Here is a 26,508-nt window from a genome sequence, read left to right as displayed (position 1 = left end):
GGGGCGGCGGCGGTTGAGGAGGCGGCCAACCGGCGGGAGCGCGCGCACCGCCGAGGCCCTGCGCAAGCGCACTGGGCGCGGCTCGCCTCCCCGTGCCGGCCCGCGCTCGCCCCGCCCCTTCCCGCAGGCGCAGTGGGCGCTGCCCGAGGCCCCGCCCCCGGCCCGCGCTCGCCCCGCCCTTTCCCGCAGGCGCAGTGGGCGCTGCCCGAGGCCCCGCCCCCGGCCCGCGCTCGCCCCGCCCTTTCCCGCAGGCGCAGTGGGCGCTGCCCGAGGGCCCGCCCCTTTCCGCGGGCGCCGGGCGCGGGGTCGCGCGGGCTGACGGGCCCCGGCTGGCTCCCCCGCAGCTCTTTGTCTGGGCCGCGCCTCCTCCTCCCTGGCACTGGGTCGCCCGGACGAGCGTCCCACAGCCGCCGCACAACGGGGCCGAGCCTCTCGCGGAGGCCCCCGCGCGGGCCGACTGCGACCTCGGGAAGGCGGCGGACGGAAGGGCTCGGAGCCCCGGGATGCAGCCCCGGATTCCCCCTCCTGGAGAGCAGTGCTGGGAGCCCGGGGATGCCCCCTCCCACAGTGGGGCTCAGAGGCCGGGGATCCCCCCCCAGAGCAGCCCCGGGGATACTCCTCCACCTCCCGCGGCAGCTCTGGGGGCCCGGGGACGCCCCCTCCCACAGCGTCCCTCGGTGCCTAGAGACCCCCGCAAAGTAGCACTGGGGGGTTAGGGGTGCCTCCAACCACTGCGGGGCCAGGAGCCCCGGGACACCACCCCGAGAGCAGCCTCAGCATCCCCTCCCCTCCCCCAGCACTGGCAGCCGGGGCGCACCCCTTCCCCTGCAGCCCCAGAGGCTGCGAGGAACACCTGTGCCTGGGCGCCCCAGCAGGCCGTAGCCATGGTGTCCGGGGCACGGTCCTGGGAAGGTGGGCTCTGGACACCTGAGACACACTGTACATTCTCACCCCCCAGCGCGGCCGTAGGTATCAGCCTCAGGCACGTCCCCCAGAAGGGCCTGGCTTCTCCTGATAAAGTCAGCGTCCCAGGGCCTATGTTGGGCTAATAATTATAGTAACACCGTGAATCCTCAGCACGTGAAACCTCCTGCGTACGTGGTGCCCATCTGAGGACCTCACAGCCGGACTGAGAAAGGGCTGCTGGCTTCTGTGCTGTGCACTAGGGTCCAGAAACCCAAGGCCTTGAGGAGAGCAGGAAAAAACAGTTTCCTATGAGGAAAGTGTCCTGGGAGTGAAGGCCAGGATGGCTCCTAACCTCCACTTCACCCAGCCATCCTAAGCCAGAAATAAAACCCAGGTCGTAAGGTGATGCAAGCTCAGAGTGATGCGGGGTCGGTGAGCCAAGGAGTCGAAAGAAAGATTTCTTGGACTCTCAGGTCTGGCAGTAGTGCTCTTTTATTTAGAGAATAGCATGGAATAGCATGGGGACAGGACCCATGGGCAGGCAGAGCTGCTGCGTGGGGACAGGACCCACGGGCAGGCAGAGCTGCTGCGTGGGGACAGGACCCACGGGCAGTCAGAGATTCTGCTGGTACTGCTGGCATGGGGACAGGACCCATGGGCAGTCAGAGCTGCTGCATGGGGACAGGACCCACGGGCAGGAGGAGCTGCTGCTGCTGCTTCTGCTGCAAAACATGGGTGGAGAGTAAGGCTAAATTTAAGGCATAGGTATGTGAGTTATCTCTTTACAAGACAAAAAAAGTTAAAATGGTACTAGTGCCGGCAGGGTCCGGCCATTGGGCGGTCCCACAATTTTTAGATGAGAATCAAACCGGATTGAGTAAATGGCAGAAGCCATCGCTTAAATATCATCTTCAGCTAAAGACAAAGGAGGATTTTGGGGGGGGGGGTCAGTTACATGAGGTTGCCAGACAGTAAACAACTTAAGTTCTTGCCTTCCCCATTAAGAGTTTTCAGAGATAAGGCCATCCCCCCTTCCTTCACAAATGCAAATATCTCTCATCAAAGAGCAAGCAAATTCCAGTCCTCGGAGCCTGCTTCTCCTCTGCAGTTTTAAAATTAACTAGCCTAAAATCCTCATCAAGAGGACCCAGCCAGTCATTCAACAAACGCTTATTCTTGTGCAGGCATGAGCCTCCCTCTGGCTCACAGCAGAGAACAAAACACAGTCCCCACCCGCCCACCCGCCTTCAGGGAGCTGAAGTCTAGTGAGGAGGGAACGTGACTCCATGTGTGGAATGGGAGGCAGTGAGCAGCGCTGGGGGAGCAGTCAGGGAAAACCAAGGGGGCGTCTGAGCAAAGATCTGCAGGGAGCAAGGGGCAAGCGAGAGCGTGTCTGGGGAAGCGTGTTCTGGGCAGGGGTGCAGCAGGCACAGAACCCCTGAGACAGGAGTGCCTGGTGCACAAGAGACCGCGAGGCCGCTGCATGCAGAACCGAGGACAGAGAGACACTGGGAGGAAAGTCGGGGGAGGGGAGGGGAGTGGCAGAGCTTGCACAGTAAGAACTTTGGCCTCCTCTCTGAGCGAGATGGGAAGCCATAGAGGGACTTTGAGCACATGCAGGAAGGAAGGGTCAGAGGACTGACCCTTTAGAAGGAACACTCTGGTTCCCGGGTGCAGAATATTAGGTAGGAAGGAAGCAGGGAGACCATCCTCTGATAGGTGGGATGTGGGGTGCTCAAGAAAGAAAAGGGTCGATCAAGGGCGACTCCAAGGGGTTTTAGTATTGATCTTGGTATCCTGCAACCTTGCAGGACCCGTTTATTAGTTCTAACAGTCTTTTAGTGGGTTTTCTATATATAAGATCATGACATCTGTGACTAGAGACAGTTGTGCCTCTTCCTTGTCTGGCTGGATGCCTTTTATTTCTCCATTACAATGTAGAATAGAAGAGCAGAGCAGACATCCTTGCCTTGTTTCTGCTCTTAGGAGAAAAGCATCCAGTCTTGCACCACTAAGTATGATGTTATTTAATTTTTTTTTTTGAGGAAGATTAGCCCTGAGCTAACATCTGCTGCCAATCCTCTTCTTTTTTGCTGAGGAAGACTGGCCCTGAGCTCACATCCGTGCCCATCTTCCTCTACTTTATATGTGGGATGCCTAACACAGCATGGCTTGCCAAGCGGTGCCATGTCTGCACCCGGGATCCAAACCGGTGAACCCCGGGCCACCGAAGCAGAACGTGTGCACTTAACCACTGCGCCACGGGGCCGGCCCCTAAGTATGATGTTAAATGTGGATTTTTCATATTTATGAGGCTGAGGAAGTTCCCTCTATTCCTATGTCATTGAGTGTTTTTATCATGAAAGGGTGTTGGATTTTGTCAGACTTTTTTTGTGTGACTTTTTGTGACTATTGAGATGATCATGTGGGGTATTTTTACTCGTTCTGTTACTCTGGTGTATCACATTGATTGATTTTTGGGTATTGAACCAGCTTTCCTGGGATAAATCCCACTTGATCATAGCGTATAATTTGTTTTTCAAGTTTGGCAAGTCATTTTTTTTTTTAGCTGTATTGAGATATAATTGACATAACATCGTGTAAGTTTCAGCTGTAAGACGTGATGATTTGGTATATGTATAAGTATATATTGTGAAACGGTTACCACAATAAGTTTAGTTAACACATCCATCACCTCACCTCGTTACCTTTGTGTGTGTGTGTGTGTGTTTGTGTTGAGAACATTTGAGATCTACTCTCTTAGAAATGTTCAAGTATACGATACAGTATTGTTAACTCTAGTCACCATGCTGTATATTACACCCCCAAAACATAGTCATCTTGTAACTATAAGTTTGTACCTTTTGACCAAAATCTCCCCATTCCCCCCACCCAGCACCTGCCAACCACCAATCTACTCTTTGTTTCTATGTTTGGTTTTTTAGATTCCACATATAAATGAGTTCATATAGTATTTGTCTTTCTCTGATTTATTTAACTTAGCATAATGCCCTCAAAGTTCATTCATGTTGTCACAAATGGCAAGATTTCTTTCTTCTTTATGGCTGTACTCATATATTTCATTGTATATATAGACCACATTTCCTTTATCCATTCATCCATCGAGGGACACAGGTTGCTCCCATGTCTTAGCTATCGTAGGTAAGGCTGCAATGAACATGGGGCGCAGGTATCTTTTTGAGTCAGTGTTTTCGTTTCCTTTGGATAAATACCCAGAAGTGGAATTGCTGGATCATATGGTAGTTCTTTTATTTATTTATTTATTTGAGGAAGACTAGCCCTGAGCTAACATCTGCTGCCAATCCCCCTCTTTTTGCTGAGGAAGACTGGCCCTGAGCTAACATCCGTGCCCGTCTTCCTCTATTTTATGTGGGATGCCTGCCAGAGCATGGCTTGACAGGCGGTGTGTAGGTCTACACCCGGTATCTGAACTGGCGAACCCCGCCGCCAAAGCGGAACGTGTAAACTTAACCACTGCGCCACCGGGCTGGCCCCGACATGGTAGTTCTATTTTTAATTTTTTGGAGAACCTCCATACTGTTTTCCAAAGTGGGTATCCCAACTTCCATTCCCACCAGCAGCACATGAGGGTTTCCTTTGCTCCACATCTTCACCAATACTTGTCATCTCTTGCTTTTTGACAATAGCCATTCCAACAGGTGTGAGGTGACAGCTTGTTGCAGTTTGATTTCGTTTCTCTGATGATTGTGATGTTGAGCACCTGTACATGTGCCTGTTGGCCATCTCGATGTCTTCTTTGGGAAAACGTCTATTCAGATCCTGTGTGCATCTTTTAAATGGATTTTTTTTTCTATTGGGTTGTATGAGTTCCTTATATATTTTGGATATTAACCTCTTATCAGGTGTATGATTTGCAAATATTTTCTGTGATTCTGTAATTGCCTTTTCATTTTGTTGATTATTTCTTGGACCGTGCAGATGCTTTTTAGTGTGATGTAGTCCCACGTATTTTTGCTTTTGTTGCCTGTGCTTTTGGTGTCACATAAAAAACTCATTGCCAAGAGCAATGTCAAGAAGCTTTCCGCTATATTTTCTTCTAGGAATTTTATGGTTTCAGACATTTAAGTCTTTAATCTATTTTGAGTTAATTTTTGTGAGTAGTATAAGATAGGGGTCCGTTCTTTTGCACATGAATAGTCAATTTTCCCAACACCATTTATTGAAAAGACTGTCGTTTTCCCATTGAGTATTAGTTGACCTTATATACATGGATTTATTTCTCGGCTCTCAATTCTCTTCCATTGGTCTATGTGTCTGTTTTTATACCAGTACCATACTGTTTTGATTTCTATAGCTTTGTAAATATAGTTTTTTTATATTTATAATGTTATCATTTATATTATTATATTTTATATTTATTATATATTATATATTTATTAAAATATAATATAGGAAATTTGATGACTCTGGCTTTGTTCTTCTGTCTCAAGGTTGCTTTGGGGGCTGGCCCAGTGGTGCAGTGGTTAAATTCTCACATTCCGCTTTGGCAGCCCAGAGTTCACCGGTTTGGATCCTGGATGCGGACATGGCACTGCTTGGCAAGCCATGCTGTGGCAGCGTCCCACATATAAAGTAGAGGAAGATGGGCACGGATGTTGCTCAGGGCCAGTCTTCCTCAGCAAAAAGAAGAGGATTGGCAGCAGATGTTAGCTCAGGGCTAGTCTTCCTCAAAATAAAATAAAGTAAAAAATATATTAAAAAAATTTTTTTTTAAAAAAAGATTGCTTTGGCTATTTGGGGTCTTTTGTGATTCCACATGAATTTTAGGATTTTTTTTTCTCTGTGAAAAATGCCATTGGAATTTTGCTAGGGATTGCATTGAATCTGTAGATGTCTTTGAGTAGGATGTACATTTTAACAATATTAATTCTTCTGATACATGAACACAGGATATCTTTCCATTTGTGTCTTTAATTTCTTTCATCAATGTCTAGAGTTTTCAGTGTACAGATCTTTAACTGCCTTAGTGAAACTTATTCCTAAGTATTTTATTGGTTTTGATGCTATTGTAAATGGGATTGTTTTCCTTATTTCTTTTTTAGATAGTTTGTTTTTAGTGCATGGAAATGAAACTGCTTTTTGTATGTTGATTTTGTATCCTGCAACTTTACTGAATTTGTTTATTAGTTCTAACGGTTTTTTGCTGGAGTCTGTAGGATTTTCTATACATAAGATCATGTCATCTGCAAACAGAGATCATTTGACTTCTTCCTTTCCTATTTGTATGTCTTACTTCCTTTTCCTGCCTGATTGCTCTGGCTAGAACTCCCAGTACCATAGGAATAGGAATGGTAAGAGTGGGTGCCTTGCCTTGTTTCTGTTCTTAGAGGGAAAGCTTTCAGTCTTTCATTGTTGAGCAGGTTAGCTGTGTTCATCAGATGTGGCCTTTATTATGTTGACATACATTCTTTCCATACCCAATTTACTGGGAGCTTTTATCACGAATATGTTGAATTTTGTCAAATGCTTTTTCTGCGTCTACTGGAATGATATGATTCTTGTTATGAATGTGGTTGTCACCTTGATTGATTTCCATGTGTTGAAACATCCCTCATCGCAGGGATGCATCCCGCTTGATGATCACGGTGTATGATCCTTTAACGTGCTGTTGAATTCACTTTGTCTTTTGTTGAGAATTTTCGCATCTCTTTTCATCAGGGATGTCAGTCTGCGGTTTTCTTGGAGTGTCCTTATCCGGCTTTGTATCGGGTAATGCTGGCCTCCTAAAGTGAGTTTGGGAGTGTTCCCTCCCCTTCAAGTTTCTGGAGGAGTTTGAGAAGGATTGGCACTAAGTCTTCTTTAAATGTTTGGTAGAGTTCACCAGTGAAACCATCTGGTCCTGAGCTTTTCTTTCTTGGGGGATTTTTGAGTACTGATTCAATCTCCTTAGTCATTACTCGTTTTTCAGATTTTCTGTTTCTTCGTGATTCAGTCTTGGTATGTGGTATATTTCTAGGAAAGTATCAGTTTCTTCTGGGTTATTCAATCTGTTGACGTGTAATTGTTCACAGTAGTCTCTTATGATCCTTTGTATTTCTGTGGCATCTGTTGTAATGTCTCCTCTTCCATTGATACTTTTGTTGATTTGAGTCCTCTCTCTGTTTTGCTTCTCTGCGGCCCCAGGATCGCCCAGCAGGCAGGACCAGGCTCTTTAGAAAAGAAGGCGTGAGCCAGCCCTGATAGCCGAGTGCTTAAAGATCAGCACGCTCTGCTTCAGTAGCCCGGGTTTGGTTCCCAGGGGCAGAGCCACACCACTCATTTGTCGGTAGCCATGCTGTGGTGGCCAGTCACATAGAAGAACTAGAAGGACTCAGCTGGAACACACAACTGTGTGCTGGTACTGTGGGCGAGGAAAAAGAGAGAGGGAGGAAGATTGGTAACAGATGTTAGCTCAGGGTGAATTTTTCCAAGCAGAAAAGAAGGCCAAAGCTCAGTCATCTCATCACAAGAAGGTAATCCCAACACATCACCATTTTCTCTAACAAAGTTCTAACCATATTCTGCAGGTCCATTTTTGCTTTGAGTTGTGCTTTTCTTAAACTTTTTTATTATTACTGTTTTTCTGTGAGGAAGATTGGCCCTGAGCTAACATCTGTTGCCAATCTTCCTCTATTTTATGTGGGATGCCACTACAGCATGGCTTGATAAGCCGTGCTAGGTCTGTGCCTGGGATCTGAACTCATGAACTCAAGGCTGCCAAAGTGGAGTGCATGAACTTAACCACTGCGCCACTGGGCTGGCCCCTTGACTGGTGCTTTTTAAAGAACTGCATTAGGTTGTCAGAGATGAAACACATTCATCACATGGCAGGCAGGGCCTTCTCAGGGCCAAGCTGGGGAGGTTGGTCCCAAACGACCAGCTTTGCTTTAGGATTTCCCTGGGTCTGGGCGTCTTTTCCCTCCTGTGAGAGAGGAGGTCAGCATGGGGTCAGGTTGCCCTGCACCCACTCCTATGCACAGACTCTGCATGCTGATCCCCCCACAGCCCCCAAGCTGGGTCCCAGGAGCCAATGTGGGGGGTCCCAGGTGTGGAGGCGATCTCCCACACCCTAGTAGCCCCTTCTGGTTCAGGCTATTTATTCTGTCCACGACAAAAGTCTGTCAATTTCCAGTTACTTCCATGTCTAAACGTGTAAAACCAAAACCACGCATGCCTGCCTGATAGTATTAAAATATCACTATTAGGGGCTGGCCTGGTGGCCTAGTGGTTAAGTTCACGTGCTCTGCTTCAGCAGCCTGCAGTTCGCAGTTCAGATCCTGGGTGCGGACCTACACACTGCTTATCACGCCTTGCTGTGGCAGGGGTCCCACATAAAAAATAGAGGAAGATGGGCACGATGTTAGCTCAGGGCCTATCTTCCTCAGCAAAAAGAGGAGGATTGGCAGCAGATCTTAGCTCAGGGCTACTCTTCCTCAAAAAAAAAAAAAGTATATATATATATATATATATATCACTATTAGAAACGTATTACTAGATAGTGTTTGTCTATAATGAAACATGCGGGTTACATTTTTTTTTTTTTAAAGATTGGCACCTGATGGGGCTGGCCCCCTGGCTGAGTGGTTAAGTTCCTGCGCTCCGCTTCGGCGGCCCAGGGTTTCTCCAGTTCAGATCCTGGGTGTGGACATGGCACCACTTGTCAGGCCACGTTGAGGCGGCATCCCACATGCCACAACTAGAAGGACCCACAACTAAGATATACAACTATGTACCAGGAGGCTTTGGGGAGAAAAAGAAAAAATAAAATCTTTAAAAAAGGTTGGTATCTGAGCTAACATCTGTTGCCAATCTTCTTTTTTTCTTCTTCTTCTTCTTCTTCTCCCCGAAGCCCCCCTGGTACATAGTTGTGTATTTTCAGTTGTGGGTCCTTCTAGTTGTGGCATGTGGGACGCTGCCTCAGCATGGCCTGATGAGCGGTGCCATGTCCGCGTGCCCAGGATCCGAACCAGTGAAACCCTGGGCCGCCAAAGCAGAGCACATGAACTTAACCACTCAGGCATGGGGCCAGCCCCTACATTTTCTGAAATAAACCATTCCGATGATAACGTACTAAAGGCCCAGTGTGGAAAACTTGAAAAATCACAGACAACTATGAAGAAAAAAATGATTCTAACTACAGCCTGTCCCCAGGGAGAACAGCCTCAGTGCAGTGCTCGTTCCAGACTTTCTGCTCTGCTGTTTCCCCTGCAGAGGGCACACGCAACGTGGGTTCTCACGCCCCGTCCCGTGAGCCTGCCCCACATCCCTTAGGTGGCAGTGGCCTGTCCTCTCCACCTGGGTGTCCTCACTGACCCCTCCAGTCCCCTGCTCCGGCCGTGGGCCAGCTCCCATTTTCTTGATGGATAACGGAAGCCTGGTGGGCCTGACACTCCCCAGAGAGGCTCCTGGACACGGCACCTCGGTCCACCCCTCCTCCCAGGGGCTGGGCTCTGGATTTCTTCCCAGTGAGTATTTTTCATTGAATTTTCTGGGAAATTGAATTTGTTCATTTGGTGGCATTGATTAGTCAATAGAGGAAGAAAAAATACGGTGGAATGGGTTAAATGCCTTAAAAATCATAAAGGGTATAACTGGAAAGAGTTGGAGGCAAATTAGGGTTTTTTTCTCTTTTTTTATATTGAGTTGAAATTCACATGACATAAAATCAACCATTTTAAGTGCACACTTCAGTGGCATTTAGTACCTTCACAATGTTGTGCAACCACCCCCTCTAGTTCCAGAACATTCTCGTCACCCCCGAAGGACACCCATCTCCATCAGCACTCACTCCCCATTCCACCCCCAGACCCTGACGACCATAGGTCCACTTTCTATCTCTGTGGATTTGCCGATTCTGGACACTTCAGGTAAATGAAATCACACGATGTGTTTCCTTTTGTGTCTGGCTTCTTCCACTCAGCATCAAGTTTCAAGGTCCTTCCAGGCTGCAGCACATGTCAGCACCCGTTCCTTTAAGGCCGACACTCCATTGTGCAGGGACCACATCCGGGCTCTCCCCCAGCCCACCCGTGCACACTGGGTCCTCCCACCTTTCGATAGCGTGACTCATGCTGTTTGGAGCTCCTGGCATTCTGAACTTGCAGATGCAATCTTGGCATTCTGGGGTCAAAACACCAGGCCATTCAGAATTGGCAGAAGAGGGAAGAAACCCATAGTCCTTGGGAACCACGCCCTGGGCAGCCTGGTGGCCCAAAGATGACCCATGGGTCACACTTGCCGTGTTCACCGTGGCCAGGCAGGGTCAGTGGAGCACCCCCAGGCACTGGCCATCCCCTTGGCCACTGCTGCTCAAAACACAGACCACCAGCTCTCCAAACACATGTGCAATGAGGCTTTCCTGCCCCACCTGGGCTTCCCTGGGTGTCACCTCAGCCCAGAACGGCCCTGAAGGTCACATCCAGAAGGGCCGATTCCCACCAGCATCTCAGAACTCCCCAGCCAGGATCTGTGAGCTGCTGGGTTTGTCACACCGCCCCCACCCCACCCGCAGGCGTGCCGGGAAAGGATAAGCAGATCGCAGCTCAGGAGCAGGAAAGAACTACTGGTACCAAGACCCAAAATAATTATGCTGAGAGCAGCCCACCATGGGTGCACAGCTGGTACCCCCCCATTTCTGTAAGGGCCTATGAAGCGCAAACTACCCCACGGTGACAGAAAGCAGCTCAGGGGTTGCCTGGAGAGGGGACAGGGAGGGACAGGGAGGGGATGGGGACAAGGAGGAGAGGGTCTCAAAGGGGCACTAGGAGACGGGTGACGGACACTCTCAAATTTGAGGTGTGAGGGTTTTGCAGGTGTGTTCATGTTAAACACGTGAGTTTATCATGTCAGGCACACCCACAAAGCCGATCCTATCAAGGCTGGCCTGGCACCCGCAAGCAATGGCTGAGGCCAGCAAGATGTGCACCCGGAGGAGGAGAGACAAGAGTGAGCTGGGTGCTGGGCCGCCAGCAGAGACAGGTGTGTGTTGTCAGCAAAGGTAGAGGGGGCTGGGCTGCCGACCTCGGCTGGGGTCCCAGGGCCCTTTCCCTGGGTTCTCGGGGCTGAAGGGGGCGCTCTCGAGGAGGAGGGCTCTGCTGAGAACATCCCCGCCATGGCCTCTGCACAAACATGGCATGTCCCACCCTGACCACTTTCCTGTGCAGGAGAGCCTACCACAGAATGAAGGCGGCTCTCCTTGAAGGGGAAAGTGCAGCCCCTGCCCCCACCCTAGACAAGAAGCCCAGGGCTGCAGGACAGAGCTCCCCACAGCCTCACAAGCCCCTCCCCGGCCTCTCAGCCCAGGCCTGTGCCTTTAAGCTGGACTGGCCAGACCTGGGGGGTGGGGACAGCTCATGCCAACCCAGGGTCCCCATGGTGACCTGGTTACAGGGCGTCCCCTGCAGAGATGTTACTCTGTGACCGTGAAATTCACGTCCACCCAGAACCTGTGCATGTGACCTTATTTGGAAAAAGGGTCTTTGGAGATGCAATTTAGGGTCTTGAGATGAGATCAGCAGGGCACTGGAAGGGGGCAGAGAGCTGGGAACTGCCAGCTTTGGTTCAGCTCCCAATGTCCCTGAGTGGGGGTGGGGCGTCTATCACAGCGACACGTGGGCAGGTCGCCACCCAGGCGGGCTACAGCAGGCATCAGTGCCGCTCTTTGGGGCCACAAGACCGAGGTCCTCCCTTCGGAATAACTGACAGTACTGCCCCACCCCCCAGTACGGGCCTCCTACAGGAGCGCCCACACATATCTCATGAGCTTTTGTGAAAGTATTTACAAAAAAGTTAAAGATCTCAGAGAAAGTCCCTAGCCATTAGGTTTCCTATGTTGCAGCATCTCTGCCCACCTGCACTGCGCCTGCCTGGGAGGCCTGGGGCCCTGCCTAGACCTGTGGCAGATGGCTCCTGCCCCTCCCTGGGCTGCAAACCCTGCAGCCCTCTCTGAGTTGCATGGCCACCCCTCAGTGTGTTTGCCCACCCGCCTCTGAGGCCCTGGAGCTGGGCTGCAGTGCCGGCCACCCCATGGGTTAGTACCCCAGGCAGGCAGCTCCGGGGCTGGCAGGGCGCGGGAGGGCCAGCTCTGGGGCACATGGGGCAGCCCTGTGCAGGGAGCAGCCAGGGCACCCTGGTACTCCGAGGGCCACGTTGGCCTATGGTCGCTCCAGGTCAGGGCCTGTGGAATCAGCCTGCCACAGCAAGCCCCAGGGATGACGCAAGCACAACCTTCTCTGAAAGCCATCATCAGATCCGTGGACCAGTTTCAGAAGCCTCGGTGCGAGGGCAGCCACTTGGAAACTGAGATTACCTCGGCGTCACAATGCAGGGTGTGGGCGCTGCCAGGAGCAGCTCAGAAGGTTCAGGAGTTTGGGGGCGGAAGGGAAAGCAGCTCATTCTCTTCTTAAAACGAGAGTGACATTTGCTCTTAGGAAAGAGCGCCCCACAGGCCCCTCTCCCCAGGCGGCCTGGGGGTCCACAGCAGGCAGGCGAGCCCACACTCATCCTGGGCTAGCCCTTCCCAGATCCCCGCCCCGGGGCACAGCCATTCCCCTGTCTGTCCAGGCTGGAACACTCCCTCCTGGTGGGGACACGCGCTCCCCGTGCATCAGATGACAGGCCAAGCCGAGCCTGGCCCCCTCCCAAAGTTCCATCCTAAAAGCCAGGGAGCGTTCACTTGGGGTTGCAGGGACTGCCCTGTGACCAGTGACCCCGGAAGCAGCAGCTCCGGACAGCCTTTAGCATGCTGGCGGACCTGGGGTCAGGACAGGACCTGGTGGCAAGGTGGTCCCGGCTCGTGTCTGGAGCCTCAGTGGGAAGAATGGCCTGGTGACCTGAGGGCTGGGGTCAGAATCACCAGGAGCTTTCCTCACTCACTAGTGTGGTGGTGTGGTGGTGGATTCTGGCCATTGCTGCCGCCCCCACCCCCCGTCGTCATCGTTGTCGTAGTCCCCCTCCCACTGCCTCTGCATGGCGCCTCTGCATGGCCCCTCTATGTGGCCTGGGGTTCCTCACAGCATGGCTGCCGCAGGGTACTAAGGCTCCTTGCATGGCAGCTCAGAGCAACAAAAGCAAGTCCTGGTGGGAAGGTGGGGGCTGTAGGGCCCCTCTGACTGGCCTGGAGGTTGTCAGTCACCTCCACTGACCCCACTGCTCAGGAGTGAGTCACGAGGTGAGCGAGTCAAGGACCCTGCTCCACGAGGCTGTCCCAGAATCTGCGGCTGTGCCGCCCACAGTCCCTGGGTGGAGCAGGAAGACGCTGGATTCCAGTTCTCAGGAGGGGTCCTGGGAGGGGCTCCCTGCCCCCAGGGAAAGCCAGTGGGTGGGTGTGCTCCAGGTGAGCTGAGCACCAGCTCCATCCTGCCTGCCCCCAGGCTCCAGTCCAGAAAGCCCGTTTGCAGCAGCCACACCCAACCCAGCCCCTAATCCCAGGAGAAAGCCTGGGGTGGGCAGGGCACCCTGCAGCCCCAACCCTGGGAGGCCCTCTGAAGAGTCAGGAGGCCTGGATGGCCTGGGCTCACTCCAGGGGGTCCTGTTTGTCCTTCCCCTGGCCAAGGCTCAGCGGATGCAGACACAGACTTGCAACAGATGTGCCACCTGTCACAGGAAGATGAGCATGGAGGAGACATGGAGCACTCAGCACGGGACAGTGCAGGGCACAAGGCACAGGGCATGGGGAGCAGAGCCCACAGCAGGGGCCCAAAGCTGACCAAGCAGGTCCCACCTGCTCCCTGCAGCAGTCTGGCCGCCACACCCACTGAGACCATACCCTGGGCACAGGCCCAAGGCCCCACACGCTCGGCAGCCTGCTCATCCCATCGAGTGTGTCCTGAGGGCCACCAGGACCAGGAGGTCCTAGAATGGGGACACGGCAGAGGGAGCTCAGCCCCTCCCTCCCTCAGACTACTGATCTGGGAGTCCTGTGGCCATGCTGTCTGCTGGAGTGGCTATGTCGCCTCTCCACGTGCCAGAGGGCAGGCCTCAAGTGCTGGGTGCAGGAGCAAAAGTCACACCCAGCTGCACTGATCATCAGCAACAAAGCACAGGATGATTCATTTATACCCGCACAGGCACCACCAGCTGCCACTGAGGGCTCACCGGAGACGTTTATTTGCCCCCTTCCCAGAACTCCACAACCGTGTGCAACCACGCTGTGTTAGAACACGGACCCCTCCCCGCTGAGAAAGACAGGCCCAGGGAAAGAATACGCGTGACCGGAAGGGTGAGCCGTCCAGGAAGCAACATGAACCTGGGAGAACCTGCGTCTTAAGGAGCCAACACCGGGACAATGAATCATTCTCTCCAAGCAAGGAAGGCTCCTGCCCCACAGGAAGTCACAAACTGGGGGGCGTCCGCTCAGCCACTCCTCTCCTCACAGGCACTCAAGTCACAGCAAGAAGGCGATGCGGGCAGCAGATGACCTGCCCGAGGCCTTGGAAAGCCCACGGTCCCATCATCTCCAGCATGGGCAGCTGCCTGCGTGACCGTGCTCCCAGGACCACCTGTCCGGAGTGGAGTCACTTCCTTGACTCTTCGCCCACCGAAGACAAAGTCCTCTTCCAACCCAGAGTCTGCTAAGAGCTAAGAGCAGAGCAGGTGACGGCCTGTGCCACCCGCCCCTCGCGGGGCCGGGCCCTGCAGCCTCCCCAAGCAGGACGCTCATGCTCTGGAGGCAGGAGGGCCAGGGCACCCTGCACCCAGGTCCCAGAGCGGCAGGACCAGGCTTGGGAGGCCACAGTTTGGCCTAAGGTCACGTGGGGCCATGGCTGGGCCTTCCGAGCAGCCCACCCATGCAGGGAGGGTTCTCCAGGCTGACGGCCCACGAGGGGACTGTAGCCATCTCCACCAGCTTTCTCGCCTTCTCTCCCCTCCCAACACCAAACACACTCAGAAGACCGAATAGCCAATGCTTTGGGTGGAAACGTCACAGGGTTTCCACACTGGCCATGTGGCTTTGAAAGCAACTCCTATCAAGTTGGTATGTGCAGGAAGCTCTGAGGGCAACTCTTCACGGGAACACGTCTATTAATAACGTCAAGCTCCGCAAGCTGGAAAAATAAAGTACCCACCTAACTTTAAGAATAAAGTCAAGACCACCTCCAATGATGCCCACAAAGAAGTCCTAACGTCCACCCGCGCGAGCCTGTATGGCCAGGTGCAACAAATCTGCTGGGAAGCATGTCGGGCTGCACGGGAAGCTGGAGGACCCGCCCCCACGTCCATTCTCGTCTCCAGCACTGGGATCCTCAGCGCCCCTGCCCCTGCCTTGGGCTTTCCGAAACTGTGTGGACACCTTGTCCACCCACTGAAGGAGTTTCCTTTTCCCCCCGGCTTTCCTCAGGCCGCCGGGCATCCGGCACCTGGGGCCTCGCACAGAACCATCTGCACCTGGAAACGAGCTCCGTCTTCATCAGTGTTGTTTGCACACACTCTTAACTCCGAGTTCTCTAGGAAAGCTGCTACCGTGTAAATCGAGGGAAATTGTCCTTTGCCGTATGTGGAACTTTATCAAGAACTGCGGCCACTCCTGAGAGTCACAGCACGATGGCAGTGCCCCCGGGGTGTGAGAGACAGACCCACGTTGTTTCAGTCTGAACGGGTAACTCGCAAGGGCAGAGCAACTCTACTCACTGGCATAAGCAACTGACCTCATTTTTCCTTCTATGACCTGACGGTCGTGGCTGAGAATCTAGTTTCAGATGTACGTTTTATTAAAATTCTAACCTTTATTTCTCATATTCCTATTAAGGCATTAAGTTGATTTTTTAAACTAGGCATGTAATTAGGTTGTATTTTCTGGAACTTTCATTGCAGACAGTAAGGGAGGCATTATAGGATATTTGTTACAGAGGGAGCTGGAGTCCAAAGGGCTGAGAAGCCCCAGCCCACCCTGACCCCGCCCCCAGGCCTAGCCCTGCCCAGTGGGAGTGGACTGGGGCAGCACTGGCACTGTGGCCACCCGTGGACAGGCTGGGGCGTACACAGCATCACCTCCTGTCACCTTGGACAGAAACCTCCCACACCAGACATGGCTTACGCTGTGGGCGTGCTGCTGAGGTCTCCCGGCAGCCGTCTTTCCCACACGGCCCAGCTCCACCTGAGAGCCAGCGTGAGGCTCAAACGGAGGCAGACCACGGCAGAGAAGGGCTGCCACCCCAGGGTTCCTGCCGGGCCAGCCCAGGTCTGCGTGGAAAGCCACAAACACCACACACGCACTAGCAACACGCACAGAAATCCTCCTGCAGGCGAGTAGGGGCAGCCCAGCCCTGCCGACTTCCCCGGGAGTCCTGATCGCAAGGGGTGCACCGCCCATGCCCACCCTGACAGAGCACCACCGGGCAGCCATGCAGGCCCCAGACAGGGAGGGAGACCTCACGGGAGTAAGAGTCCCACACCTAGCCCCATCGTGCCCTCCCTCAAACCTAAAAGACGCACCACGGGATCGTGTCTGAGGAGCGTTGGCGCCAAGGCCAGAAACTGCAGCTCCATTTCCAGGTGTGTTAAAGGTACGGGGTTTCTTCAACCACAACTAACAGCTGAGGCTGCTCCGGCAGCATCCTAGTTACCTGAGAAGTGGGCTCAGGGCTGTGCACTGAGGTCCTTTTCTTACTGAGGGACCTCCTTAGACCCCTGACAGAGAAGGTGTACTCCTAAGTCTGAGGCCACTACACACGCCCGCAGCAGGCACACACAGGGCCAGCCCCTGGGATGTCACCGCTGGTCTACTGCCGACCAGGGACTTTGCTTCTCCATAGAACATGCAGACTGCACAGCCACTCGTGCCTGGCCAGGCCGTGCTCTACACAGCAGGTACACGAGGCTGTGGCCCCAAGGCCACCGCCCTCCTGCTGCTCTGTGGGAGCAGCACGACCAGCAGGGGGACAACGAAGAAGAATGAAGACATCAGGCCCGAGAACCATGCTCAGTTGGCCATTTTAAAAACAAAAGAGATCAAATAACAGTAAAAGAATGCAGAGCACACCCCTGAAGGTCCTAAACCTATGGCCTTGGGGACAATTATAACTGTCTGAACGTGAGGCTTAGGAGATGTGAGATCTCACCCTTTTGAAATTAGTTTTAATATTTCTGCCCAGAAGTTTTAAATCTGAATCGCAAGAACAATGAAAAAACCTCAATCTGTGAAAAGACATATTTTCCTCAAACACCCTCCCTCAGCTGAGACGGGCCAGGAGCTCAGCAGGGCCTCCCTGAGCAGGGCCGTGCCCAGCACCTGCCACGCGGGGCCAAGAGCCCAGCAAACCAAGCCATCGGCTCGGGCAGGTGGGGTTGCTTCAGAAGAGAAGTTTAAAAAACGTATGAGAACTAATTGCTTTAAGCAATGAATAATGAGCAGAGTTAAAAAAAAAAAAAAAAGGAAACCCACTTTCTCCTTTTAAAACACCAATAATGCCTAAAAAAAGGCGCACAGGGCAAGCGCCTGCCGGAGCCCAGCCTCCTCCGAGGGGAACCAGTGCCTGGCCCCAGGCACCAACTCCATCAGACTCGAGATCCTGTCGACCAAATGCTCGCAGGGCAGCAGCAACGGCTCAGCGAGGCGGCGAGCAGGTCACTGACACCAGGACACACGCAACATCTTCACTAAAATAACACTAACACAGAAACTAGGAAAAAGGGGATTGATTTATTAAAGAAAAGTCATCTGTGAATTCCTCTACTTAAATTAGTACGCGTGACATTAACACTTTGGGTTAAAACATGCCTTCTCTCAAACAGCAAGCGGACTCTCCAAGCAACGCCTGCGGGTCAATCCCAGCAGCAGTCAAGGCCCAAAGCGACGCTGCGGAGGGCGGCGGCCCCCTGGTTTGTAAACACTGGCAGAGGCTGGACAGGGAGCCTTGCACACTGCCGTCAGCCGGCGCTTTTAAGCAGTAAGATCAAAGCACAAGAACAGAGCGGGCACCCTGACCATCTGGGCAGGGGCTCTGAGGGTGGGGTCCCCTCCAGCCTGACCCTTCTCCTCTCCCCAGCCCAGCAGAACCAAGGGGTCTTCATGCTCTTCCCACGACTTGGCTGAGAAGTAAGAAGAAGAGGGCCTCGCTGGAACCCGCCCCCACCCCGCCCGGGCAGGCTGCAGGAGCAGCAGAGCAGAGGGCCAGGCCCGCCTACGCGCGGTTGAGGGTCTGGAAGATCCTGGAGATCTGCAGCATGACGGGGCCCGTCTCCGGGTCGTTCATCCACTGGGTGCTGCTCAGCGGGTTTTCAAGCATGTCTTCAAACGCTGCGGGAGAAGAGAGCAAAGCGGAGTGAGGGCAGCTCCCACGCAAACCCAAAGCAGCACCTCGGAGGGCCTTTCCTGTCCAACAGCCGCTTCACAAAAATGGCCACGCAGAAGTCCCTCTACGCAACCAGCCAACAGCGCCTGATCTCCTTATCAAATCAGCATCTGAAACCCGAAGGTAGTGTCTTGAGTTCTGATAGGGGTGACACGGCTGTGTGTTCGCTGACTCTGGAAAGCAATCTGGCAACTGCTGTGAGGAATCTTCAAACAGTCGCAGCTTGTGGTCAGTAATCCCACTTCCAGTGCTCCCTCACGCACAGTCTGATGCAGAAAGACCTAAGTCTGAAGACACCTGCAAATTGAGTAACGTCTAATTGGAAAAATCAAATCTTAAGGCAAAGACCCTTAAAAAAACACTAGCCCATTTCTTCAAGGCAAGGGAAAACAGGATTGAAACAAAAAAACAAGCCACTAGTTGGGAAAAAATATTTACAAGTTATTTATCCAACAAAGGGTTAATCTCCATAATATATAAAGAACGCACACAGCTCAACAACAAAAAATCAAACAACCCGATCAAAAAATGGGCAGGGGACATGAACAGACATTTCTCCAAAGAAGATATACGGATGGCCAATAGACCCATGAAAAGATGCTCATCATCACTAATCATCACAGAAATGCAAATCAAAACTATACTAAGGTATCACCTTACACCTGCTGGAATGGCAAAAATAACCAAAACAAAAAGTGACAAATGTTGGAGAGGTTGTGGAGAAAAAGGAACCCTCATACACTGCTGGTGGGAATGCAAACTGGTGCAGCCACTATGGAAAACAGTATGGAGATTTCTCAAAAAATTAAAAATAGAAATACCTTATGACCCAGCCATCCCACTACTGGGCATCTATCCAAAGAACCTGAAATCAGCAATTCCAAAAGTCCCACACACCCCTATGTTCATCGCAGCATTATTTACAGTAGCCAAGACGTGGAAGCAACCTAAGTGCCCATCAACTGATGATTGGATAAAGAAAATATGGTATATATATACAATGGAATACTACTCAGCCATAAAAAGGATAAAATCGTCCCATTCACAACAACATGGATGGACCTTAAGGGTATTATGTTAAGTGAAATAAGCCAGATAGAGAAAGATGAACTCTGTATGACTCTACTCATAGGTGGAAGTTAAACATAGAGACAGAGAACTGATTGGTGGCTACCAGGGAAAAGGGGGGTGGGGGGAGGGCACGAAGGGTGAAGTGGTGCACCTACAACATGACTAACAATAATGTACAACTGAAATTTCACAAGGTTGTAAACTATCATAATCTTAATAAAAAGTTAAAAAAAAACCTAGCCTATTAAAAACGTAACCAAGCAGTTCTTTAAAACGAAAACTTTGACTTTCTAGACAGTTTTACAAAATTGTTTCCCCAGCACACAGAGGTGCCTCCTAGCAGAAGGCTCTACAAGCCAAATGCTGGCTGGCACAACGGGCAAGCCGACAAGGGCCACGTGCCCTGCGAAGCAGAGGCAACACCAGACCTTGTCCCAGCAGCACAGCCTCAGTCACGTCAGTGACAGTGGCCCCAGTTTCCAGGCTTCATGGAAGCATTTCCTCAAGGAGCTCATGGCTACTCAGGGTCCCACGCTGACGACCTGGCAAGCCTCCCATCCTTAAGCAATCACGGGGTCCTCCCGGGTAAAGCCCTCTGACAACTAGTTTGCAACATCAGAAAGAGAACCCAGAAAGACAGCTGGGCACATAACACAACGGAACACAAAGTGTGGCAGCAGCATGGGCTTAGTGACCTTCCAGAAGGGCTGTTCCAGAAATGTGCCGGGAGCCCATGTCCACTTCCGCCAGCAAACAGCATAATAAACTCCAGAAGGAGAAGAGCTGAACAAAAAGACGAGAAAAGCAGTTAAATATGAAAAACTGCACAGACGAATATTTACCCGAAGAGGACTTTCTTCTGCACGTCTTGGCTTGTGAATTAGAAACAAAGGCCACACAAAACAAAAGGGCAAATAAAAGTCTGCAACGTGTGACAAAGGGCAGATATTCTTAACACACAAAGAGTTATTAGCAGAGCTCCAAGATTAATACACCAGTGAAAAACAGACCACAGACAAGACGTGAAAGGAGACGCAGCCAGCCCACAGGCGTGTCCTGGAGGTGACTGGACAGAGGAGCACAGCGGACGCCCCCAGGTCTGTGTGGTGCAGGCTGCGGGAGAGCGCGCAGAGGACAGAGGCCCTGGCAGCAGAGACACATGAGAGCAGGCCACCGAGATGCTCATTATCAAGAGTATAAAACGTTCCACGCTGACTCGGTCATTTGACTCCCAGCTATTTATCCTTAGGAAATATGATCTGCAGCCAAAGAAGCAGGCACAAAAATGGTTTACTGCAGCAGTAGGTCCAAAAGCCACAAACTGAAAACCAATTTAAGTGACCAGAAACAGAGGAACAGTATTGTTAACCGGTTGCAGCCTGGCTACAGAATCACATACCTGCACCCGTGGAAAGCTCTTGTTAAAGCAGCAAAGACAGGAGAAGACACATCAGACGTGACGTGAAAAGAACTGGACTGTGGTGTGGGGGCACCGTTACACACAGACCCTCAGGAGGAAACCCACCAAAGAGGGGATCACAGGAGACTTCTGCTTTCTGCCTCATTCTTTCCTGCATTTTCCAAATTTCCTATACAAATATTTTACTTCATCTAAAACGATAAGGGTCACTAAAAAACCCTATCAGAAACGTCTGAACACAAGCTGGAGAGAGCCCCAGCAGGAGTCAACCTCCGCACCCACAGGTCATGATTCTCCACTACAGGGAGGCCGAGTGCCAGGCCCGAGCCGGGCAGGGCCTGCAGGAGAGGACTCGGCTGGTGAGAGCTCCTCGCCCTGCGCCCCAAGCGTGAAGGCCTGCTGTGCTGCTGCAGGCATGGTGTCGCCTGCCAAGTGCAGCCCAGGCGCCATTCCCCCCATGTGTTTGTTTCAGAAATGCGGGAAGGGCTCAACCTCAGCAAATGTACAGCCACACAACAATCCCCAGAGCGAGGGAAAAAGCAATCAGTAGAACCAACCACCCTTTCATGATGAAAAACCGTAGCTTCTAAACTGGAGGAAAAAGGGAACTTCCTTAATCTGACCAAATATATCTTCAAAAATTTTTTTTAAAAAACCCTACAGCAAATGGCAATCTCAGTGGTAAAGTATTAAAGAAAGCCCCTGGAAGAGCCTGTGGACAGCCCGGGCGGCATGTACTAGCGTCCTGGGGTCCACAGGAGCAGGAGAGACGGGCTGCGCTTTCAGGCAGAAGGGACGCTAAGCGCCTGGCAACGAAGGACGGACATCAACTCCCAGTAAGACACGTCACCCAAGCTCAGAATTCAGTACAAAGAGAAAAATTCTCCCCCTGACACCACACACACACTTCCAGGTAGATTACAGACTTAACAAGAAAAGCAAAACTTTAAAACTTCTAGAAAAAAATAAAGGTGAATGTCTTCCTGACCTTGGGATCGAGGGTTTTCTTTTAGGGATTTATGTCATAAATGAAACAGATAGATTCAACCACATCAAAATAAGGGACTTCTATTCATCGAAGTGAGTCCATAAAGAAACCAGAGACTGAAAAGCAACATCCGAGACACAAACAACTGATAAGGGATCAGTGTGTAGCGCACCTGAAGAACATTCTCAAGGAATGAGAAAAAACAAGTCAACAGACAAGAGGCCAGCAGATGAGGAGGCCTTTCAGAGCTGAGGGTCTATGAGGGGTTGAAACTTCTGGAAGGGGCTGAGCCTTAAAGATGAGTGAAATGGCAAACACCAGAAACACCAGTGCCTGCCAGGGGGCAGTGCCCCACCTGATGTCGGGGCCACTGCTCCCGGGGGGGGCGGGGGGAGGAGCACCGAGCGCTGCTGGGGGACGAGTGCAGCCCTTGGGCAGAAGAGGCTCAGCAAGCACATGCCCGGGGTCCCTGCCAGCCTGGCCCCAAGTCACGGCCTGGAGACCCTCCTGTGTGCACCAGGATGGCGCGGGACACCCAGAGCAGCGCTGCACTGAGGAAGCCACGAGGCGGTGCTGCCGGGCAACAGAGTAGAGCCAGTCGTGGTGCAGGCACTTGGCGAGACTCAGCGAGGTCCTTCCCACACTCCGTCCACTTAGATGGAGGCAAGAACCAATGACAGGTCGTCTGGGGACACGGACACAGGCGGCAACACCCCAGGGAGAGAAAGGCATAATAAACACTCAGGCCCAGTGTCTGGAGGGAGGAAGACGCCCGGAGGCCCCAGAGGGCCTGGAATGCTCTAGGCTTTTTTAAGCTGAATGGTAGACCCATGGTGATTAGTTTTATTCTTTTTTTTTTTTTTTCAAGATTTAATTTTCCTTTTTCTCCCCAAAGCCCCCAGGTACATAGTTGTGTATTTTTAGTTGTGGGTCCTTCTAGTTGTGGTGTGTGGGACGCCACCTCAGCATAGCTTGATGAGCGGTGCCATGTCTGTGCCCAGGATTCCAACTGGCGAAACCCTGGGCCTGAAGCGGAGTGTGCAAACTTAACCACTCGGCCACGGGGTTGGCCCCGGTTTTATTATGATTCTTTAAGGTTACAAAAATAATAAACACTTTTATATGTATGTTATATTTCACAGTCAAAACAAACACCAAAGAAGCCCCTTACAAATAGCAAAAGCAAAAGTCAACCCCAGCTTCTCAGAGGGTCCTAGCCTGCTGGGTGCTGTCTACACTCTCCCAGGCCTGGATAAGCCACTATAACTGGTTTTACAAAGCTCGTATGGAGTCATCCGCACAGGAGGCTGTCAGAGCACAAGCAGAGCCTGATCTCCGGGCCCAACTGTGACTCAGGCAGGAGGTACCCTGGAGGATGCTGCAGTGCAGGTGGGGAGAGCTACGAGGCACGCCGACAGCGATATCACTCAGACATCTGCGTGTGAGGGCGCGGCCCACCCATGAGTAAGCGTAAAGAAGGCACGTACCTAGTAACGTCTTAGGGTTGGTCAGCCCCAGCTGCACAACTGGGTTATCCAGGATAGCTTGAAAGAGAGGGCTGTCGGGGTCGATGCCCTTGTCCAGCTCCTCGGGAGAGGGCTTCCGGTCTCCCAGCAGCCACTCGCACTGCAAATGCAGGAGCAACAGACGGCCATTAGTTCCTCCTGGGACCCACCATCAACATCAGACAGGGAGGCTGAGCACTCCTGGTCAGCCTCAGGGCTGCTCGAACTTAAGGGACCTTAACATCAGAACAGACCCGCTGGACCCAGGTCTGCGCATGTTAGAACAGGCTGGCACAGGGGAGGAAGTGCTGACCTGGTTTTCTAGCAGGTCCTGGCACCACAGTGATTCAATTTAATGGCTGCAACTTCTCCACTCACTGAATGGGGCCTGCATGATGGCCCAGAATGCTGGGAGGAGAATTAAGAAATGCACTGGAACTTTGTTCCGGGAAGCAACCCTGGGCATGACTGAGCTCCTGCTATGGCCACTCAGTGAGTCCGGAAATGTCTAGCACACAGACACCTCGTATCTGTCTCGTTCACATGGGCCATCGACTCTACCACCCCCAGGTGGATGTGCCGTCGGCCCACCAAGGCCCTGGCCAGCTGCACTCCGCCCACAGCTGGCGTGTGCACAGAATGGGAGTCAATCTTAGGATTAACTGAACAAAGTAAACAAACTACACTCTCACTCATGGAATATGTACTTTTTCAGAAAGGCAAAACCCAGCACTTTCTCAGTATTTAAAGAATTTTATCTACCCTGCTGCTTCACTTGGAAGCGGGGATAACCGACTGCACCTGGCAGGCGGCAGACGCCGGGACTCAGGGCCCGCCCACCGAGGCGGCGAGAGTGGGACCGGGATGGAAGGCTACTCACGGCGGCGGTCTGCTCGTTGTTGTTCACTCTGAGGGCATCTATCACCTCCTTTTCGTCAAATCCCATCTCCATCAGGGAAATGACAGCCTAAAGGAGAAGCGCGCAGACCGTTTAATGCTGCTCACTGCGAGCACGGCAGCAGATCCGAGCAGCCAGGCCCTCTGGAGCTAAGCCGCGTTTCCCGGACAGCATCTCAGCAGAGGGCGATTTAAAATAACATCACAGGATCTTCTATTTCAAACTCTGCGTCCTTACAGCTTCACTGAACATTTCTTGGTTTTCTGAACAGAGGGACTAAAGCCAGGGAGGCGGAGGGCCGGCCTGCACTTGGCAAGACCAGGATGTGTCAGGGTCGCAGGTGGCCATGGTCAGGAGCCGCAGACGGGAGCTGAGAGGCTCGCTCACCAAGAGGCTAGGGGGAGGCCAGACTCACTGCAGCTCAACTCCAACCGAAGTGAGACAAAGATGTCATAGTAATTTGTGAAAGATGAAGATTTTCTTCAGGTTTTATCTTAAAAAAAACTAAAATTAATTTTAAACATCTTATATTTAATAAAATTTAAGCTAATTCCTGGAGGGAACAATGACCCAATGTTCAATGTTTGGGGGTGGGGTGCACATTTTCAGGACAAAAATCATATAACTAGATAATATACCCTTTATTCTTGACTTTTATCATACAATCTTTAAAAGGGTCAATTTTGCAAAAAAGGGTAAAGGTTTCATCAAATTTTCAGGCTTCTCTTAATTCTTTGAGGGTCAAATCACGCTTTTGAAGTCCCTAACGTCTCCTTCTTTCTGACGTCTCAGCGTTGTTGACCGGTCTAAGCCTGACAGACCCTCGGGTGTCGGTGCTGCACAGTGACGCGCCCAGCTCCCCAAGCACCCTCTGGTCCGACAAGACACTGCACCTCTGCAGGACCTCTGCAGGACGTCCACTTTTCACTCTGCCATCAGTCTGGACTAGACTGTCAGATGTTTCAAAGAGAAGCCAAGAGAAAAGGCAGGCAGCTGGGGGTGGTAATCAAGAAAGACGCTTAACTGGTGCCAAATGGTCCAGCGAGTTGACGGGTCAGTACTGTCTGCTCACGCCCTCTTCCCTCTGCGTTCATAGGCCACTGCCTAACTCCGACTCCATCAGGGCATGCTGGGAAAAGAACCTATCAGGCGGTGGTTTGATACCAGAGCTGCTAAGAGCACTAGGACCTACTGCTAAATTCAAGAAGAGGGTGGCCTTTTCTGTTAATTTCAATAAAAACTCTCCTCTCTCCTCATTTCTATCTCGGCCCAGGAAATGATGCCTCAATTCCTCCAAAGGATGATGCCCGGGGACACTCCCCCTGCCCTCCTTCCCAGTCTTTGAGGAAAGACCTTCTCATGGGCAGCACCGGGCGGGTCCTCACACTCACAGCTGCAAGACCAAGGGCTCTGCCAGCTCTGCACACTGCATGTTCCTTGTCCTGTCCACAGCTGGTAAGGGGCGGGGGGAGGACAGGGGGCAGCAAAAAGTCTGTCTGAGTCTCAAGTCCAAGCTTTGCCCTTCCCAGGAACCAAGAAACCTCTCAATCTTCATGGGACTATTCTCCTCACTGGTCCAGGATCAGAGGGGAGGAGGGCTGATGTCCTGGCCCCAAGGGCTCCACAACCTTTTATAACCATTGTTTTAAGACAAGACATCTACAGGACGTTTCTGCCACAAAGAAGTAAAGGGCAGGGGCCAGCCTGGTGCAGTGGTTAAGTGAGCACGTTCTGCTTCGGCGGCCCAGGGTTCGCCTGTTCGGATCCCGGGTGCAGACATGGCCCCACATGGCAGGCCATGCTGTGGTGGGCATCCCACATATAAAGTAGAGGAAGATGGGCACGGATGTTAGCTCAGGGCCAGTCTTCCTCAGCAAAAAGAGGAGGATTGACAGCGGTTAGCTCAGGGCTAATCTTCCTTGGCGGGGTGGGGGGAAGAAGTAAAGGGTGATAGACACATATCTTGGTTAATTGAGCACATGAAGACTGTGACCAACCGCACCTGTACAGAAAAGGCTCAGAAGCAACAAAAACCACAAACTAACCAGCAGCAGCCTGATAGGACCACGCAGGACCTCAGAAGGGAGCAGGGGCCTGATGGGACAAACAGGACCCCATAAGGGAGCAGGGCCCTGATAGGACCACATAGGACCCCATAAGGGAGGGGGCTGATGGAATGACACAGGACCCCACAAGGGAGCACGGGGCCTGACTGGACCACTCAGGACCCCATAAGGGAGTAGAGGTCTGATGGGACCACTCAGGACCTCATAAGGGAGCACGGAGACTGATGGGACTTCTCAGGACCCGTAAGGGAGCACAGGGCCTGTCTGGACCACTCAGGACCCCATAAGGGAACACGGGGCCTGACGGGACCACTCAGGACCCCATAAGGGAGCACGGGGACT

The 26,508-nt window shown here is 52.2% G+C and overlaps 1 protein-coding gene across 3 annotated transcripts in view; it reads right to left on the bottom strand.

Moving 5' to 3' along the window:
* Positions 1-17,547: 17,547 nt before the first annotated feature.
* UBAC1 (UBA domain containing 1) overlaps positions 17,548-26,508 on the bottom strand; it is a 23,701-nt gene continuing 14,740 nt past the window's right edge. The window contains exons 8-10 of one of the 3 annotated variants that reach the window (XM_046663694.1): positions 24,083-24,169; positions 23,185-23,323; positions 17,548-18,163 (exon numbers count right to left, since the gene is read on the bottom strand). In XM_046663694.1, coding sequence (XP_046519650.1) covers positions 18,048-18,163; positions 23,185-23,323; positions 24,083-24,169 — 342 coding nt within the window. In that variant the 3' untranslated portion in view covers positions 17,548-18,047. Of the gene's footprint in view, positions 18,164-18,186; positions 18,516-23,184; positions 23,324-24,082; positions 24,170-26,508 lie in introns of those variants that run through there. The other 2 variants (XM_046663701.1, XM_046663708.1) reach the window with 2 other exon arrangements.

Source organism: Equus quagga, chromosome 1 (genome assembly GCF_021613505.1).
Source record: "Equus quagga isolate Etosha38 chromosome 1, UCLA_HA_Equagga_1.0, whole genome shotgun sequence".
Taxonomy (NCBI): Eukaryota; Metazoa; Chordata; class Mammalia; order Perissodactyla; family Equidae; genus Equus; species Equus quagga.
This window is presented reverse-complemented; position numbering and strand designations above follow the sequence as displayed.